The sequence below is a fragment of the Parus major genome, chromosome 9 (assembly GCF_001522545.3).
Source record: "Parus major isolate Abel chromosome 9, Parus_major1.1, whole genome shotgun sequence".
Lineage (NCBI taxonomy): Eukaryota > Metazoa > Chordata > Aves > Passeriformes > Paridae > Parus > Parus major.
In genome coordinates this window covers 307,249-327,862 of record NC_031778.1, presented here as the reverse complement: position 1 = coordinate 327,862, position 20,614 = coordinate 307,249, and the positions used below count along the sequence as shown (strand labels likewise).

General features: G+C 42.6%; 1 protein-coding gene and 1 long non-coding RNA gene across 2 annotated transcripts; one reads left to right on the top strand and one right to left on the bottom strand.

Annotated features, from left to right (window-relative positions):
* Positions 1 to 5: 5 nt before the first annotated feature.
* Positions 6 to 14,993, top strand: AMMECR1L (AMMECR1 like). The gene is made up of 7 exons (XM_015637785.3): positions 6 to 359; positions 2,411 to 2,855; positions 8,026 to 8,136; positions 8,425 to 8,539; positions 9,260 to 9,350; positions 10,323 to 10,419; positions 11,614 to 14,993. The coding sequence occupies exons 2-7, from the start codon at positions 2,449 to 2,451 to the stop codon at positions 11,723 to 11,725; spliced, it is 933 nt and encodes a 310-aa protein (XP_015493271.1). The 5' UTR covers positions 6 to 359; positions 2,411 to 2,448; the 3' UTR covers positions 11,726 to 14,993.
* A 3,741-nt stretch (positions 14,994 to 18,734) lies between these two features.
* LOC117244894 lies at positions 18,735 to 20,608 on the bottom strand. Its single transcript, XR_004498810.1, has 2 exons — positions 20,398 to 20,608; positions 18,735 to 19,856 (listed from the first exon to the last, which is right to left on the bottom strand). It is a non-coding gene; the product is annotated as an uncharacterized LOC117244894 (long non-coding RNA).
* Between the last annotated feature and the right edge of the window lie 6 nt (positions 20,609 to 20,614).

The following is a 20,614-nucleotide window of genomic DNA, read 5'->3' as shown; positions in this document are numbered from 1 at the left end:
GCGTCTCTATGGTTTCCGCGTGGGGCAGAGCGCCCGCCCTGGGGCCTTGGTTGTGTTGGCGCCGCCGGGAGGCTGGCGGACTATGAGTGTCCGTCCCTCATTACCTCACGGCCGGGAGGAGGAGGAGGAGGAGGAGGCTGCCGGGATAGCGGCGGACCTGCCCGCGGCCTCGCTCCGGTCCTCCGGCCGCCCCGGGAAGCCCCGGCTACGGCGGGCCCTGCCCGCTCCCCTGCCCGCCGGGCCCGCTTCTCCGGGGAGCCTCGCCCAGGCCCATGGCCCCATGAGGCGGCAGAAGGCTGCGGGGCAGCAGCGGCGGCGGCGGGGCTGAGGCGGAGGAGAAGCCGGGACGGGTGCAGGAGGTGGGTGACCCCCCCCCCCCGGGGGGGGGGGGGCCCCCCCCCCCCCGGGGCTGTGAGGGAGGCAGGGGTGGCGGGGGCCTCGTTGTCCGCCCGCCCGCCCCGGGCTGGGGGAGGCCGCAGGGGGGTCCCGCTCCGCGGCGCCCCCTGGCGGCCCCGGTGCTGCTCGGGGGGCTCGGGCCGGGGGCACCGGGAGTCCCCGGGGTCTCCCCGGGCTGGACCCGGCGGGGCTGCGGGAACCCCCGCCAACACCCCGCAAAGTTTGTGAGCAGGAACCCGGGGCTCGTCCCGCCGCCGCGGTGCCCCGGTGTGCCCTCCGGCCGCCCGCGGGGAGCTCTCGGGAAGCGGGGCTGGAGCCGAGCGGCCGCCTTTGTTAGGCCCCTGCTGCAGAAGAGGGGAGAAGAGAGGGAAGCTCCCCACTGCCACGTCTCCGATCTTGAATCAAGTGTTGTGCTTCCAAATAAATAAATAAATAAATAATGATTTATCCTCCCCAATGCGGCTGAGCCGTCAGTGGTATCTGGGGAAGGCTCATAAGGCTCCATAGAGCCAGAGCGGGTTACTTTTAATAGGCACTGAAGAATTTCCATAGTCGCTTTGTCAAAGTAATGCTTTTCTCTTGCCTGGTTTGGTTTGGGTTTTTTGGTTGGTTTTGGTTTTTTTTAGATTTTATTATTATTGCAAAATAGAGATCAAAGGAAAAATTATCATTTTCCTTAGGTCTTGTAAATTTTTCTTTTTGGTCTTTCTAAAACCTTGAGGTGAGGATTCCTAAGCAGAGTAAGCACTACGGGCATTCGAAGCGCACCTCTCGGCACCCCTTACACCAGTAGTGGTTCAGTTGAGAGTCCTGTGATCCTGCTGTGACCGATGAAACTTCATAAATAAAGTTTACTGTCTTTGCACGTGCAGTGAAAGGAGGGAGTTGTCACAACCTGAATTTCAGTGCGAATCATCCCTCACCCCCAGTACTGTGTTTGTGCTCTCAGCTTGGGAGGGTTGGAGGGCTGCTCTGGTGGTCACGGTAGTTCCCTGGTACTCCTGAGAGCTGAGTGAGGTTTCGGTCTCCCGTGGTGTTCTCTGTGACTCATGTGCCTGTGCTTTGAGTCCCATTTGACAGTGGTTTTCTCTCCCCTGGTGTATTCAGATCTCACGGTGATGTTGGTGTTTATGTTCCTGCCACTGACCTGTAATCCTTGCCTATCGTGCTTGTTCATCTCTGTCCTGCACAGCCTTTCCTCCCTGTGTTTGTTCCGCCCCTTCTTGTTGTGCATCAGCTAGTATTCTCGTCTTTGCAGGCAAGACACTTTCCTGGGTTGTTGGATTTTTTCTACCATGCTTGTTGCCTGCTATTATCACTTTCATCTGTTCAGCCCATGCTGGCTTCAGCTCTCCCTGTCGTGCACATCTTGTCTGTACCCCCTGCATGTTTATTTGGGAGCTGTATTCATTCGCCCAGTCCCAGAAAGTAAACGTAGATTCCAGTTCGTGGTCTGGAAAATAGTCTGTAGTTTAGAAAATGGTGATTTCGTGCTTTTAGCTCCTCTTTGATGCTGCCAGTGCTAAATCAAGGGCAACACCCCTGGGAGTCCAACCCCAAAGGTGCCATTTTGGACTGCTGTCATTGAGCACTCAGGAATGGGGAAGGGAAATGCACTTTTTTGCCTACTAGTGCAGGCATTGACTGAGGAGGAATGGGTGAGCAGGAAAAGTCGTGGATAGGGTGTATCTGTAGTCACAAGTCTTTTTTTCTTCTATTTTCCCACAGTTCTGTTCTTTTTATGGGAAGTCTGGTTCCGGTTTTTTGTGATGAGCCACCTATTAAAGTGCTCAATACCTTGGAAAGTGTAATTACATGCCTGTTGTGTCCATACTGTTCTAATTTATGTGTAAAAACACCCATTCTGCTGAACTGGCTTTAGAGCTGTATCTGGTCGTGTGGTTTGGAGGGTTTCCTTCCTCTCTTTGTAGCAGAAGCAAGGAAGCAGCTGTTGGTTTTTCACCTATAACTCTTTGTGTAATACTTTTCCCCCCTCCCCACCCCTCTATGCCAGGGTTCTGCAGTGCTCCAGGCAGCGAGTTTTGAAGCAGGATGGGAAAAAGACGCTGTGTTCCTCCACTTGAGCCCAAGCTGGCAGCTGGCTGTTGTGGGGTGAAGAAGCCCAAATTGTCTGGGAGTGGAACGCACAGTCATGGGAATCAGACCACAACTGTACCAAGCTCCAGTTCAGGTCCTCTTCAGAACCACCAGCATACAGATGGGAATAATGGAAGGGAGAATGTATCTGACTTGACTTTGGGCCCAGGAAATTCCCCAATTACTCGAATGAATCCCACTTCAGGAGCTCTGAGCCCACTTACTCGGCCCAATGGAACTGCCAACAGCACCAAGAACCTGGTGGTGACAGCAGAGATGTGCTGCTACTGCTTTGATGTACTCTACTGTCATCTCTATGGGTTCCCTCAGCCACGGCTTCCTCGATTTACCAATGACCCCTAGTGAGTACACCCTTTTGTGGGGGCAAAGCTGGGAAACGGCTTCCAGAGCTGTGGTTTGGTTGGGGGAGGATGAAGGGTTTCCTCTGGGGAGTGGGAAGAGTGGTGTGCAGGGAGGAAGGGGGGTATTCTGCTCCTTATCTGTCTGCTGACAACAACAGGATGCACTGTAATTGCACAAAAGATTAAAGTGTCGTTTGTTGGTGGAGGTGAGTGAGCTTGGAGAGGAAAATTGGCTCTACAGAAAGAGAGCTAGGCCAAGTGTGAAGAGGTGTGGTGCTTGTTTAGCTCACAGTCTGGTGTGTTCCATGAGGCACTGTGTTCTTCATGGAGGAGTGCAAACCCACTTCATGGTAATGTTCTGGTAAAGTTTGCCCCCTTCTTTGTAAGTAGATTCCTCTGCAAAAAATTAACTGAGCAGTGCCACCTACAAAATTGTACTAAAAAACCAGTTAAATAACATCATTAATTTGAAGAAGCTCCAGCTTCTAATGTGAGACACTGACTTCTGAGAAGGGAAGACACTTCCTTCTGCAAGGTGAATGGAAAGGGAATAAAGTAGGCAGTTGAACTTGGAACAAGTTTCCAGTTTATCCTGAAACAAATGCCGGACAATCCGAATCCAAACTTCCAAAATGGTTTTCAGCTGTCCAAGTGAATGGTTTTAGCAGGGAGGGGAATCTAAAAATTACCAGTTACAGAAGATGTGTTAGGGAGATAGTGCTAGCTGGGCAGTGTTGGGAAATACCATATAATCATTTAGGTTGGAGATACCTTTGAGTCCAGCCATGAACCCAGCACTGCCAAGAGAGTTAACTTTCAAGGGCGATACCAAGGTTAGCAGGAAAGGAGTTGTCTGTGAGCAGAAGTGAGGAGAAGGATTTATGAAGCTGTTTTGCTTTGGTGAGATTTAGCTAATGTTTATCTGAAGGTTGACTGCGTAGATGTGGAAATGTTAATGTTGTTAAAATGTTTGTTGGAAGAATTATATGGGAAAGAGCAATGACAGATGGACCTTCTGACACTCCTCCGGGGCCTCCTCCAGAACAATAGATAAAATAAAAAGTTGCTGACATCTTTAATTTAAGCTAATGAATTTTAAATTGATGTAAGGAATAATGGCTTAAGCGGGTCAAGGACTTTCTTTCTGTGTATTCAGTGTCTGCCCACCTTTCTGCTGTCAGGGTGGATGTAGGTTGTGCTTCCATGCAGTTCTAATTCCAGCTGGATTATGGATACATGTTCTGAATGCTGCCGCAGAGTAAGCTGGTTAATACTGTAAATACAAATGAATAGAGAAATGCTCTGGACTATGATATCAAATAGTTCCAGGACTCTGCAGGCTGAAACATTTCTGGTATTCATACCTGTGCTAAGTGGGCTCCCTTTAGAACATTTGATGTCAGTCTGCTTATTATTTTGTCACTAGGAGTGCAAAGGGTTATTTGCTGCTGTTCTGTTAAGCCATTAAGAGAGATGGTTTTATAGAGCTGCATTCTTTTGGTGTCAGAGGAGATTTCTGGCTGGATTTTGTTGCTTTTTCTGTTGACTAGTTTCAAAAAGGATGTCCTTTGGGGAATAGCAGCTGGTTGAATTTTATGCCCAGATTTGAAAACTTAAAAATTGTTAACTGGTTATTTCTGTGCTCATAATTACAAGTGTTTTAGATCAGCATACCAACAAAGCATAACCAGCCCTTCCTTTCTCTTCCCCTGTCAGCAAATGCTTACCTGGATTTTCTTCTGTTTCAGCATTTATGCTGTTGCTCCCAGGAAGTAGTTGGATGTACCCCAGGGAAAAGCATGGGGCTTGTTCTCTTGGAGAGCAGCACACAGGAGCAGTAAGGACTGCCCCACTTGAGACAGTCTTGTAATGAACTTGAAACCAAATGTAATCAAATACAAGAGTAAGCAGAGTGAAAATACAGAAATAATTTGCATTGTGGCCTTTTGTGACATGATTAATGTCAATGATCTTTGGACAAAACAAAGGTTTATACCAGAAGTCTCTCTGGACAGACAGAGAAGAGACTGTTGATTGAATAGCAAGAGGCATAGCCTGTTCTTAAACTGGTTTTTAAACTGGTGCTGAACTTTAAAGATAAAAGCAGGTGTGAAGTTCAGGATTTGGCATAAACAGTGTAACAACATGCAGGTTACAGGGCTGTGGATTGAAAACCACCACGAATTTCAGTCACCAGCCTGAGGGTACATGCACATGGACAACACTCCTGATGGGAATTATGGAGCTGGTAGATACCGATGAAGTAAAGTTCCCTTACTCCAGTGTTAGCAAGGATGATGACAGATCAATAGAGAGATGGTGGCATTGCAGGACTTGCAGTTCTGTCTGAATTAACTTGGCAAAGGAAGGAAATATCCACTTTACTGTTCCAGTTACTGCAAGTAATTACAATTTAGAACCTATGCAAGTAGTTAATTGGTTACTTTTTCCACTTCTGTTCTTCAGTCTGATTTTTTAATGGTAGGTATTACAAACTGGTGCTAAAACTATACCATAAATGTTTCTAGTTGCCATGCAAGACAAATAATAAGATTTTTGCATCATAAGACCTGTTTTGTAACAGGTTTTTTCCCCCTTTTGGTACAAGCTAAACCCTGCTTCAAACAAACTGTATTTTTCTACTTCAAAATTCCCTTTGTAGTTGCAATTGACGAAGCTAATTTTTAGTTGCTGAAATTCCCTTCTCAGCCTAAAAACCCTCATCAAACACATATAAAGTGGGATGTTGTGGCTGGGGAAGAAACAGTTGACATAATCTGCTGAGGATATGGCTGCAAAGTACCAGTAAATGCTCTTGGGTGAACATGGACAAAAGATTGTTGTGACTTTTCTCAGTACATCTGGGAAATAACACTTTTCAAGGAGGGGCTCTGGAACAATGGGCTTTTTGTCAGCTGCACCTGCAATTTGCTGAGTGCATTTATTCATCAGAGACAGAAGCATCATCTTCTCTGCACTCAAAATAGTGAAATTTTATCTGTGTGTACAGAATCATATCTCTTTATGCCTCTGTTCTCCTGACCACAATGAAAAATGGTTTTAAATGTGCTTTAAGGTGTATTTTAAAATATTCAGCCTTCTGAATGCAATTATCCTCTCCCCACTAATAATATCTCTTCTATTAGGGATGTATAAAGCTGTGTTGCAGCTCAGTGGAAAGATGTGTTGTGGGATTTATTTCCCTTTGGAAGGGGAAAGAGGTAAATTGAAAATGTGAACCTGCAATTTGAATTAAAGGGAAATTTACTTAGATTTCTAGTCTATGGTTTTTATGTTCTCTCTTGCCTTTTCTTTGGGGTGAGTGTCACATGGACTGAGCTGTACTTTCAGAATTTTTATTAGATTAAGGTAAATTTCCACTGAACTTATGACAGTAGTGTTTCTCAGAGATCTCCTGTGTAAGTTTAGTATTTTTTTTTAATACATTTTCTAATGTATTTTCTGTTTTTTCTTTCAACATATGATAGATACGTAGACAGATGAAAATGTAGAGAAATTATATCCTGAAAATGCTTTGAAGTGTTACTGGAAAACTAGAACAGTAAATCCCCTGTCTTGGTCAAGCCAACCAGAAGGTTGCTGTTGGGTGTGGAAGGATGTTTCCACTTCCTCTGTGGGCGAAGTCCTTCCCAATAATCACTCAAGGACTAATTGCTCTTTTGGGCAGTACTTTTGCCATTGGTCACAGTTGGTAACTAGATCCTGAATGATGCATTTATGCTGTGATGGGTTTAATTCTGTTGTTGCTCTGAGGAACATCACCAGGCATTGATTTATTGCTACAGTTTAAATTATGTTCTCACTGCTTAGACATAAGAAGTTCTCTTGCTGTGCTTGAGAAATCATCCACACTCTGTGCTGTTTTTGTTGTCTGAACAGAACATCTTAGTATTTCTGTAAGGTTTGCTGCAGAGGTACATTGCTTACAAGAGCTTCAAGGGTTTGAGGAAAGTGTCTGACCTATGTTGTCAGATCAGTCTTGATGGTTCAAAACTCCTGTCAATGTTTTCTTAATCTCAGAAAACCATATTCTGTCATATTACTTAAAGTTCAATAGAAATCCACATACTGATATCTTGCATTCAGTACTTTGTACTCTGAACAAGTTGCAGAATCACTGATCCTGTTTTTATAATTAGGTCAGCATTATCAGTTGCCTTACAGAATTTTGCAGATGTTCGGACATTCTTGTAGAGCTGCAACCACCACTGTCCTTTTAATGTTTCTCTCTATAGAGAGAATTTGCAATTTCACTCACTTTTGCAGAAGTGGGGGTTTTTTTGCATTTAATTTCACGGTCATCTTTACCTGTTCATCTCTTCATAGAGCTCTATTATTCTGAACTTGTTATTCTTTAAGGCCAAGTCATGAGTTGTAGTATAACAGTGTGAAATGAGTCTGCTGAGTGTGAGAATCTTCTGTTATGCCTGTAATTCATGATGGTAGACAGGAAAGTGGAAATCCAGGTGATGTTTATGTAGGAACATAAGTGCTTTAGGTATGTGTTCAACAGGAAAAAATATGTGTAAATACAAATCAAATGTAAGGTAAGCAAAAGATGTGGACATAAGCTGCTTGAGCCTTAGGGATGGACCCAGAAGTCAGATCCTCATGGAAACAACAGTTAGAAAAAGTATTCTGGATTTCTTTTCGTTCCTTAAAAAGAAAAAATAAAAGCTTTTATTGTAAACCTGATTTATAGAAATGGTAGTATAAAGAACTAACTTGCATCGTCTATATTAATTTTTATATGACCTATGCTGGAAACTAGTGGATGCTACAAAGTAAGACCAATACTGACAGGTAATCAGTGGGATCAAGTAACCATTTCACTCATTAGAAGACAGCAGAGTCTGGCCAGGAAGGTGTCCATGGAGGACTTCCAGAGTACTGCTGGAGAGAAGGAAGTGTGCTGAAAAGGTGGAGGGAAGTGTTGGGGCTTGCATGTGGGGGGTGTAGAGATGAAGTTTTGCTCTTGCTAGATAGCAGGTGAGCAAACCTGCCGGCTGGGGTTTACTGGAGGGAGAGGAAGCAAAGGTATGGGGCTCTTTCATACCTTGGTTGTCTTCCCTTAGCAACCAAATATCTGTAGAGGCTCGAGGGTTTCTTTCTTTCTTTTTTTTTCTTTGTTTTTTTTTTTCCTTTTCAGTCCACTCTTTGTGACGTGGAAGACGGGGCGAGACAAGCGGCTGCGTGGCTGCATCGGGACCTTCTCAGCCATGAATCTTCACTCAGGACTCAGGGAATACACATTAACCAGGTAACTGTCAAAAATGAAAGAAATAGCTGCTGTCAAATCTGTCTTACATACTAACAGTTCTGACATCTGCAGCACATAATTTCTCTCAGCCTGCAGTAGGCATTGGACAGCTTCAGGAAGCTTGCCACTGGTATTACAGTTCATTAGATTAGGGAGAGATGCAAATCACTTTCTCTGCAGTAGCAGAGAAAAGTGTTTCATGCAGGCATAATCAAAAGGAGAATAATTGAGCATCTGACACTTTATTTTGGTGCTTGTTTTGGGTGATATATCTTCTCTTCCCTTTAGTGCACTTAAGGACAGCCGATTTCCCCCCCTGACCCGCGAGGAGCTGCCCAAACTCTTCTGCTCTGTCTCCCTCCTCACTAACTTTGAGGATGCCAGTGACTACCTGGACTGGGAGGTGAGAACAGGTGCATTTGGAACTCTGCATCACTCTCTCGTTCCATTCGGGTTCGGGTTAGTACATGGTGATGTATCTCCTTCATTACAGGGGTGTATGGGGAATAGAAGAGACTGGGAATAGAAGAAATGGGGCTGGAAAACTAGAAGGAAGGAAGAGGATGGCCTAGAAGTATGCTTTTGTCTGGGGGGGGGAATGAAAGAAACATGAAAGTGGTTCATGGACTTGGCCCAGTAGAAAATGGATGTAAATACATGTGTCAAAACCTGGGAAGTAATTGTGATGGTGTGAATGGAAACTGGAAATAAAAAGTAGTTAAGATCAAAGGTATTAATGGTTTTTAGGACCTTATACATGGAAGTGTATTTCGTTCAAGAAGAATATATATATGGACTTTATAGTTGGGAATTTTAGGCATCATTCTTGTGTGCAGAGATTTTGTCTCTCTTGCATGACACAAGAGATGGAAAACAGATAAGACTTAGCCCAGGAGAAGTGGCTGGGACACTGGTGAGGCTTGTGTGGGAAGGGTGGCTAAGAGAGCTCCTTGTGAGACCTGCCTGGTAAGGGCAGAGAGTGGGGAAGGGAATGACCTTACCCAAGCAAACAGCAAACTGTCCAGAGAGAGAGAGAGATGCACAGTGTTATGGGACTGGCAGCTCAGTCATGGACCCGGTGCTAGCAAACACCTCTTATCTGGCTGTTCATTTCCATCTATAGGTTGGAATCCATGGGATCAGAATAGAGTTCATCAATGAGAAAGGTGTCAAACGCACAGCCACGTATTTACCTGAGGTTGCTAAGGAACAAGGTGGGTTTGAGATGGCAGCCAAACATGTCAATACACTGTGTCACAGAATTGGGTAACTTAAATCTGTCGATTCGGGGCTTGGAATATAATGCTGTCCTCATAGTGGTGCCATGGAACCACCAGGCTTAATCTTGGCAACTGACACCTGATACAGTTGCTGCTGGGTTTTCATCTGGCCTGTCTCTCATCCCATATCTTTTCACAGCTGTATTTTAGTGCCAGAGTGTTTTAGGGCTGAAGAAATAGAGGATCTCAAAGTATGGATCTTCCAGCCTCATTCAGCATTGCATCTTTCCTCTTCTGTGTTTCTCCCACCAACTAGGATAACTGCATGCTGCACAGCACCAACAGGAGAGTCACTTTCCTCCTCATTCTTGCTAAAGTAGCATCCTCCAGAGCAGGGCTAGAAACACAGCCCCTCTGGAGCACACTTCCCACTCAAATAGAGTAGTGGTCACCATGGTAACTGCTCAAAATATTGCCTCCTCCTTTCCTCCACCTAGCAGAGTGGAGTGGTCGCATCCTCCTGGCTCTGGGGCAAAAGACTCAGGTAGGAATTTTAACTCTGATCTCTCACATAGCAGTGCACTGTGCTATCACTAGAGCATCAATCCGATGTGTCTATGTAAAGAGCTAAGTATTATCTTATTTTCAAGGGAGCTAAGTGGCACATGATGAAAAAATTCTGGGTTCCTGCAACAGTAGCAAGGCACAGACCTTTATAAGAAGACATGGAATGGAAAATGGAATTGCTCTTTTATAGACCAGCTCCAATATGAGTTTAAAGGGGGTAGGCATGTGCAGATAGTGTGCATGCATCAGGCCATACATGTCCCATTCAACACTAGGATTTCTAAAGCTCAGAGTTTCCTGTTTAGATGTTTGTTTTTCTGGAGTCCTTTTAATGCATCTCTTTTGTTTTTGGAACATTTTTTAAATTGAAAAATTTGCCTTGCTTCTGTTTTTCAATAGACTGGGATCAGATCCAGACCATAGACTCCTTACTCAGGAAAGGTGGCTTTAAGGCTCCCATTACCAATGATTTTAGGAAAACAATTAAACTTACCAGGTAAGTAGGTGTATTTGTTGTCTCTTAATTTTACTTGATAGTGTTTTCTGGGTGATGTAAAATATTTGTGCTTGATGTAAGTCTTTATGCCTCTTCCAGAGGATACCTAGTGTGAAAGACCAAATCACAAATGCCACATGTTAGGCATATAATGCACATGGAATTAAGCACGATATGTTTGGTCCATGCAGGATCAAAGTTAGCATTTTTCTAAGAGAAGTATCACTGGTTTTAATATCACCATATATGTGAAAGATCAGAAGCAGAACCTTTGAGAGTTAAAAAGGTTGGGTATTTGGGGTTTGTTTTTTTTTGTTTCTTTTCAATGAAAAGAAACTTTCTTTTCTCAGTGTTCTTGTCTGTGAATGCTGTAGCTATTTGTAGGTGACAGCTATCTTAAAACTAAAGAACACTCAAATTTGGCTGGTTTTCAGAATTTACTTGCTTTTATATACCCCCAGCTGTCCTATTAGTTTCTGCCCCCTTTGTGTTATGTAAAAATTGGGACTTTCTGGTTTTGTATAGAAACACTAATTTTTCAGGTCATTCTTTACCTCTAGGTAGAAAATAGGTGAGTGTGCAGGGTTTTCTTTAACAGGAGATGACAGGAGGAAAGTTTTCATTAAAATCTTACTTAATGTGGTCTTAGTGCAACTGAGAACCACTTTGTAGCTGGCTGTTGCTTAGCATGCTTTAGAAGAACTCAGAAAATTCCAGTCTCTCCAAAGGAACTTCGCATTTTGTGAACTCTAATTGTTCAACATTTCATAAGTCATTTATGTCCTACAGTAAACCTCTCTTTAGCCACCTCTTCATTTCTTTCACTACCTTTTCAAATGTGGAGATAACCACAAAAGTAAACAACAGTGAAATACTGATTATTTAATCACTGCAGTTGAATAGTTCCAGCATACTTTTCGTGCTGTTTTTGTCCATTGTGTGTAGATAAAAAATACAAATCAATCGTTTATTTCCTGTGTGTTACTTCAGGCATCCCTTTAATTATCATCACCTCAATTAGGACTCATCTTTCAAGACATTGGAGCTAAGTCAAGCTCACATAGGTTATTCATAGAAGTGGGTTCTTCTTGGTCATCTCTGTCTGTGAGCTAAAGGGGAGTCTGGGGTGAATGTTTGGTGTCGAGTCCCTGGCCGTTGCGTGGTCTGACGTTGTTTTTCCGCCTGTTCCCATAGGTACCGCAGTGAGAAGGTGACAATCAGTTATGCAGAGTACATGGCCTCCCGCCAGCATTGTTTCCAGAACGGCACCCTTCATGCCCCCCCCCTCTACAATCATTACTCCTGACACACGGCTGCATGACCAGTCCCACTCCCCAGTTGCTGCCAACGGCTATGACATCATCGGGGCAGACGCCTCCTCTTCCTGGTCCAGTTACTTCTATTACTGCACCATTTTATGATGCTAGCTTCCGTTGCCAAGTCTGCCTTCCCACTGACCTGGGGGGAGGATGAGAGTGTGCCAGGACTTCAGGGGCCCAAGCCTTATCTCAGTCTTCCCTCCGAGCGGGGGTTCAGTTGGATTGGGGCTCCATGCCTACGAACTGTCGTGAGGTGCAGAAGACCTTTAGGAGTGAAAGTGCTGCTTCGGACTGATCTGTTCCTGGGTGTTACTGATGCTCTGGAAACTTGAGTTGTTTGTTATGGAAGCCCCCCAGATCAAGTAGGAGCATTCCCCTGGCAGCCTGGGCAACGGAGTCCAACAAAACATTTTTTAGGTTCTTTTTATTTTATTTTTTTTAACCTCTGGTATCTGTTGTGTACTGAGAGCTGATTGCAGTCCCCATGCATCACAGGCGGACATCATGATATTGGGGAGGGTTGAACACCTGGATAGCACCCCATCCTCGTGGACAGAAAACATGTGAAAAATTAATCCATTATTTAAATAAACCCTTGAAGGCTTTAAGGCTCAGATCCTTGGTAGGTTGGATTCTTGGGGATGAAGCCTGCTGTGAAATAGAACGCTGTTTTGCCTGTGAGCGACGTGGCACGTGCTGTGCACACAGAGAAGATCCTCGAGTGTGCCTGGACAGTCTCTGTTACAGCCAAATTTTGTTTCCAGATATTTGTAAGAGATAGGATTAGGGCTGAGGAGGCCCCTAGGGTTTGCAGAGCACTGACCGTAGTCATACAAGTGAGACCAGTGGCTGAAATTTGTTTTAATTGAAGCTAACAGTCTTGAGGACCTTCACTTTGACAGAACAGCCACTTTTGCTGGTATGACTACTGATCTTAGGGACTGTGAGTGTTCCAGTTTATTCCAGGCCTGTGGAATGGTGCTGTTCAGTTTTGCTGGTAGGATTTATCTTACTCAGCTTAGTCATTGCCCAGGCAGTGAGTGGGGAAATCTGTATTACCCAAACTGCATGAAACTCATGTGCATTCTGTATTTCTTCTCCCGTGGCTGACGATCACAAGGAATACTCTTCTCTGAAAGAAAGTTACAAGTTGTTATTCTGCAGCATCATTGAGGGATGTCATAAACTCTGAATTATGACACTCTTTCAATGAGAGAACTGGACTTCAGAATACAATTTGGGGTGGGTTTGGTTGGTTTTCCAAGCTTCTGGAGGGTCATTAATGGTCGGGGAAGAACATACAAGTGCATAGCAGAGTCATGGCTGTTTGGTTGCACACATCTTTAGAGCCTGCTTGTGTGTTGTAATTGGCTGGTGTTTGAAGCCTGAAATTATGCTGTGGTATGGCAGGGAATAGGGCTAGTAGGAAGCTGAGAACTGCAGGGTGCTGTTCCTGGTCCTAAGAAGCAAGGCACAGCTTGTGCCATTTTGCTTCACGTTCATGTAAGTTCTGCTGGAGGAGAGAGATGTGAGGGAGATTCCTCTGGATAACAGTGCAATATTGACCCAGCTTTCCTTCCATATTGGGTCTTTCCTACAAATTGCCACTTTTCCCTTGTGATGTTGTTGAAAAGCAATTGAAGATGAAAGGATTGTTTCATGACTTCCTGCTGCTGAGAATAAATGAGTCTCGTTAAAAGCCACTCCAGTTTCTAATTGCTCCCCCAGGTGCCGCGTAGTGATGGGGGAGGATGGGGTCAGCTCCAGGCATACCACTCACCTTTCAGCTGTCAAACAGTATGATACATAGGGCTACGCTCATTACTGTTCAAGTGTTCTATGTTAGAATTTAATTTCTAAAAGGTTTAAAAAAAGGCAAAAAAATGGTGCTAAAACTTCACCCCTGAGCACGCTCGGTGAGACTGGTCATGCAGGCATACAGTGCCAGGCTTTTCAACTATACTGTTTCTTTTTCAGGTGTTTGCCCTGTTCTGTGTCTTCAACAGTGTATAGTGTTTTCCTGATTTCAGTTTCTTTGACTAGGGGATGACTAAAGGGTGGGGTGGGGAGGGTTAGTTGTCATTTTTTTAAAGAACAGAATTTTAGGATTGAGTAACTTGGTTGGTTTAAGCCTGAAGTGGGACAGATGGTTTGGGACTGGGGAAAAGTCTTATCCTCTCCCACTTCTATTTCCCCACTCAGTCTGTTTAAAAAAACAAACAAAACATAAATGCCTCTAAATATGTACTGTGTTCTTGTATTGTTTCAGTGAGAAGAGAAGCTGGCAGATCAGAAAGACTGGTCTGCTGCCTAAGGAACAGGCCCTCTCAGTTTTAGTCCCATAAAGGGTCCAGCTATAAAATCTGTGTCAATAGCTAAGTCAGCTCAGAGAAATGTATGACAAAGACAGGTGGTCTCAGGAAATAATCCCGTTTCTAGATCATTACATGGCAGCTATGCATAAGGATGAAAGAAGTGAACTAGGCACAAACTGTAGTTTGGATTGCCTCAAGATGGAGACAGCCAAAATCAGTGCCCAATTGATCTGAGATTTTCCCCATGGTTGCTTGGCTGGGACAGCTGGTTAGAACTATTCAAAGCAACTGTTACCTGGTTTGATCTGGATTAACTCATCCTTAAAAGCAAGTGCCTTTTGGTCTAGAAGGGCTTATTCTCATGACAACCACAACTGTTAAATAATCTCACTGCAATGATGAATTGTCTTTGTTTTACAGTAACTACAGGAGAATGTCTTTGATCACTGGAGTCTGTCAGTGTTGAAATGTTTCCACTGTGAGGTTCTTAATTTTATTTTTTTTTTCATGTTGTTCAACAGTCAATCTCAACTGAAGCCATTTCAGTTTGGGTATGTTGTATGGTCAAAATATCACATATCTACAATTTATCAGAACAAAAAAAAAAATCTGTAAGGAAATCTAAGAGTTCATTTTAACCTTTGCACAGAATAATTTGTTTTCATAGTACATTAACAAACCTCTGCAGTCTTCACTGACTATTAGTGCTGTTTTCTGTTTGTATCCAGAAACTACATGTTGTTTTGTTGGGGGTTTTTTTGGTTTATTTATTTCCTTAAAGCAGGAGACCTCTTTTGACCTACAGTGCAGAGACGTTAGACCAATTCTTTATATTACACTTGGTTGCCTCCTACCTATATAATAATTTCTGAGTGTAAATAATTGAACTCTATCCTCTAATGAAGTATTGTAGAGAATAAATCATAATGGATAAAGATTATTTGTACTGTCCTCTTTATATGAGTTCTCACAGCCTTTATGGGGAATAAGATGAAATTGTTCTCATCTAGAAAGACAAACAATATATTACAGGTATGAATAGCAAACCTGCAAATGACACCACATACTCAAAACCAGGGAGGTTGCCAGAGTGGGGGGAGAGCTGTATGGAAATACACCAATAATCAAACAGGCTCACTACAAGAAAGCAAGGAAAAATAGTAGGAAAATTAAAAGTAAATATTAAATATATTTCATTAATAATGGCATAGTAGCATCTTTGTATCCTGAAATAATGTTTGCTTGACAATAACTTTCTATTGATGCCTTGAGAGGCTGACTTAGAACAGAGGCTAGACAGAGTTCAAGTAGGTATTTACTAAAAGGCCTTAAAGGACACTCCTTGGGCAGCACAAAGAGCCTGGCCAGGGCTACACCCAAGAAATGACCTAGAAATGGTCACAAAATGGACAACCTGCCATGAGGTCTCACATTTTTATAAATTTTGGTCAATTTGCATATTGGAGTTAATTGTCCAATTACAGCTTCAGTTTATGAACTGTCCTTGTTTTCTCTCTTCAGCCCACCATTGTTTCTGCTTTTGGTCTGAAACTTGTAATGGTTGTCCATGGTCTCAAGCTGGAAAAGGAATTGTTTTGTCTGCCTACCCTGTGAAGAGAGCTCACTGACACATAATGTGAAGCTCAGAGCTGCACACCTAGGCAGCACAGAATCTGAAAAATATGAAAGCTAAAACTTAAGGCATCACTATCAGTTGTCATGATGGTAAAATGTATAAAGTACATGCATACAGAGTACTGTAAATCTTTCTGAAACTCAGAATTGTTCTTTTGGGGTTTTGTCTTCTAAAATGACCTGAAAACAAACTGTCTATATTTTAGAGCTATAGTCTTCAGGTGATCTAAAAACCTTATTTCAGAGGAAAAAAACACATCTTTCTAGAGTCTTACTATTTTAATGTTTGCTTTGAGACAGAATTAACTGAATTGTAGAATAGTTTTGAATTGGAACTCTGGCTTACATGTTTTTTTCCATACATTTTCAGATAATTGTTAACTTTTTATCTATGGGAGCTGTATAGTTAGAGATGCTACATTTTCTGCTTGTAGGTCTTGGGAAGGGCAGCCCTGGATGTCAATAAACAGTCATAAAACCCAAAAATAACCACCAGCCAATCCAAGGGGGAGGGTAGCTTTGACTTAAATATGCCTGAGAAGCTCATTTATCTCAGTGCAACCACAAAGTAAAAAACCTATTTTCAGAAGCTGGTACTAGGAAGGCTAGAAAGTTAATCCCTAAGGCAATGTGAGACAGATGCTGTGACTAATGAGATTTCCAGGTGAATTCCAGCTGAATTTCCTTGTAAATTCTGAAGTTATCCATATCCCTATCACCCACTGCTCTCATGTGTCTCACGGAGTTACCAAGTATATTCTCTCTGCTTTGTTTGCAGAAATACAGTGGCTTAATCTGTGTATTTTAGTGTCATATGCTTTTCCTACCTGATTTTTTTTTATTTCCTATTGAATCAGACATAAAAATCTCTTTGTGCTGTCTCTCATCAGAGGTTCTTCCATGCACGTTGCATTCCGTGACTGCAGGAACACTCAGCAGCTCACAGGGAAGATGAGGCCAGGTAGAAGGGTGTGCATATAACTGCAGGCTGAAATAGGTCAGTCCAGGCTAAATATAAACCAGGATAATTGTCCTGGAAACAGTTTCTTCTGTTGTTACTTCTGTTTGATATAAGAAACAAAACAAATTAGTCATTCCACGAATTTGATAGATTAGCAGAAACTTCTAGAGGATACTTCAAAGGAAGAATACTAGCTTTTTTTTTTTAAACACAGAAAATAAATTTGTTTTATCTGTGATGGAGAAATGCCATTTTTATCTTGAAGATAAAAATGAAAATCAGAAATCTTACGTATACAACTCAATAAATTAATATGTACACTGCCAGTACATGGAGCAGTAGGATAGGAAAGTTCCTGAAATGGTTTTGCCACAGTCTGGGAAAAGATGACTTGTGAATATGTTTGATGATCACACTCAAAACATGGCAAGCACAGGAGAGTATTGTTACCATGTTCTTTAAAGCAAGTATATAATTCTACAAATTGAATATCCAGATTATTGAACCATATTTTTTTCTATGTTCCATAAGAGCTAGACTGCTCTGAGAATCAGGTTAATTCTGGCATAAATTATGTATTATACAAGCAGCTGGTAATGTCATATATGTGTTTAAAAACTTACAGATCATGCAGTTTTGCATTCAGAGTTGTGAAAAACGAAGTTCACCTGATAAATTTCAAAAGGTTTAATATAAACAAAAAGACAATAGGAGACAGGTAAAGAAAAGGGTTGAAATGGCTGGGTGCTTGGCTCTATGCCTAGAGCACACCTGGTGTTTTGTAAATACCCTTTATATACCGTTTCTACAGCATGGAATTCATGCATATTCAAACTTTTCCAGGAACTGTTTTGCATGGCCACTCCTTGCCTTTTTAGAGCACAAGCATTTCTTGGCTTTGTGGCTTAAATTCCTTTCTTATCTTTTGATTTGGGCCTTGGCTCCTTCTTCCACAGGCAGTGAGGGTTGATTAGCAGCCTGGGCCCCATCATCTGTTCACTGGAGGTTATCCTGTCAGTTCAGGCAGGACTTGAACCTAATGTCTAAATTCTTGCTAATAGCAGGAGAAAAAGAAAATTACTACATTCACACAGCAAAAGCTATTCTAACATTATACATATAACATTCATCTTAATACTTGTGGAAAGCCAGCATCACAATATGTGTTTATAACAGAGTCTTACTACGACTTTATTACTGGATATTAATATAACTTTACTTTGCTCATACATGTTCATTCATTATGGTTTTGGATATATAATTTCAAATGGAGTAAAAATAAAGGTAAAATGGACCTAAACCTGAAGAGCTATATTCTAAGTACACAGATGAAAACCACTCATGTCTTGTGCAATGCTGGCTGCTGTGGCACATGGTGCTCTCAGTGGGTGGTTACCTCCACAAGGATCTACTCCTATCACACTGGCACAACACAGAAAAGACATAATTACTGTTAAAAAGCTTAAAAATCACATAGAAAAATCACATTTCTTCTGCTGATGAATTAGAAGGAAAGCATATTACAAAGCAGGTTTAAACTAGTAATAGGATATACTTGTTGTTAGTTGTTCCTACATTTGATTGCATAGAAATATTTAGCTGAGCATTTTGTGAGGTCTGTGTAGATGCACTTAGTTTTTCATGGACCTGTGTTTAAACTGTGGCAACACAGGAGGTGTTTCTTACCATGATAGGTCTTTCTAACAATCTTCTACTCAGTACCATGTCTCCAACGAGGATCAAAGCTTTTTACCTTGGAATATGGAATATTAGAGACTTTGTTCATGAAAATTTACATTTGGCCAAGTATTCTTTTTTTTCAAGAGGTTTATTTTAGGATGTTACCAGCAAAGCTTCTTGAAAGTTCTTTTAGCTTACTTTTCTATGCAAATTTCGTTAATAAATGCCAAAACAGTCATTATTAGTGAGGAAGAAGCCAGTGCATTTTAAAAATAACAAAAGGTACTCTACTACATTTGGTTTGTTGCAGCAGCTGAGAAATATTTACTATGGGGTTTATAAGCTGATTTTTTAAATTCTTAAAAAAAACCCAAAAAACAACAAAACAACATGGAGGAAAGCAGCTTCCATTCAGAAACATTTTTATTTTGTTCCCAAGACCTTAACAAACACATCAGGGATAATAAACTTAATCTTTCACAATAGCCTCTTTAACTGTACCTGTAAAATCTTGGTTTTGTATACTTAAGTACAATGGATCCTTGGGGGAAAACAAAAAGGGAAATTAATAACTTAAACTACTGTGAGCTACCTGCTGCCCTGAGAATCACAGTGTTCTGAGTTGACGGGTTATTTGAGAAGCCATCAGGATTCCAAGCGATTTTAAATGCTTCTCTCCTCAATCTGGCATGGATTTCCTTGTTTTCTTGTAAACCTAATTGGAATTCTTTAATTTGCCAGATGTTCCCCAAGATATTTCCATTCCATCTTCCTGAATGTCTTTCTGCTTGTATCACTTAGCAAATTACTTTCCAATCAGTTTCTCTGCTATGCTCATTATCCAGATAAAAAATATTAAAAATCTATTATTTGGTCTCCTCATATTCTTCTAATTTATTTTTATTTCCTTTTCCCAGCATGCAGAAAACCATTCACCTAGGCCCAGATACAAGTTTATGAGAACAGGAGTGGCTTCATCATAAATCCTTCAACAGTCTATTTTTGTCTTTCTTTAAGGGCACAGGATGACATAGTAATAAGTAGTAAGGGCTGATAAGATGATTACTTTAAGAGTCTTAGGCTGGTTAGGCACTTACGTGTGAGCTCTCTAAGGAAAACACTGCTCTCTAAGTTATTTTGCTGGCAGTGTTGGGAAAACTATCTTCATTTTCAGCCTGCCTATGACTTTTAGGAGTCTGTAGATTGCTTCTGGAAAGTCTGAAAATTAACCTTCCTTATGAAGTGTGTTATTTATGATGTCAATACTCCCTCCTCGCAGTCTGAGGTCTATTAATCACAGTGAGATAGGTGGAAATTCTGGCACAGTCACAGTTTTTCTGAGGCTGGGGTTTGCTGTCCAGCTGGAGGATGTTCCAGTAGTGAAATGGGGTTGGTTGTAGCTGCCTGATCCGCTGGTGTGAAGATGCATCTGATGCCTCAGCGCCCTCAGGTGCTCCTGGGTAGACAGATGCTGCTGTGAAGTCTGGTGAGAGGCACCAACACAATTTTAAGCTCTTGGGCTATTTCCTAAAGGAGAGAGCAGAAGAAGAGTTTGCTCATGCAAAGGATGACTTGTGAATATGTACTGCTTCCCTCAGTGTTCCCACACTCCTGCTCTCGGGCCCTGGTTCGTGCCATGGAAGACTTTGAGTTCATGATCACAGAATTAATTAGGTTGGAAAAGACCTCTGAGATCATCGAGTCCAATCTTTGAGTGAAAACCACCATGTCAACCAGACCATGGCATTAAGTGCCACCTCCAATCTTTCCTTAAACACCTCCAGGGACAATGACTCCACCACCTCCCTGGGCAGCACACTCCAATGTGTAATCACTCTTTCTGTGAAGAAATTCTTTGTGATATTCAATCTAAGCCTCCTCTGCCGCATCTTAATACCGTTTACTCTCGTCCTGTGAGAAGAGGCTGACCCGGCTACACCCTCCTGTTAGAGACTGGTGAAGTCTTGGTCTGTCGCAGCTATTTGCCCTCTGTTCATACGCACAACATTCAGCATCCACTGCTTTCCTTCTCTAAAAGGAGCTAATTACTAAGCGAGCTTAAACAAACCTCTGAAGGCTGTTTTGTTGGGAGAGCACTCAGCCTCCCGGCTCCTGCCGTCTCCCCTCAGTGCCCTACAGCGGCAACCGCGCTCTTTTATCCTCAGCAGAGCCCACGGTAGAACCGGCCCCCGCCCTCAGAGAGGGGAAGCAGCCGCGCCCTCAACCCTCACCCGGGGCAGAGCCTTCACACGGCTAGAGTGCTGAGCCCTCAGCCGGGCAGAGCC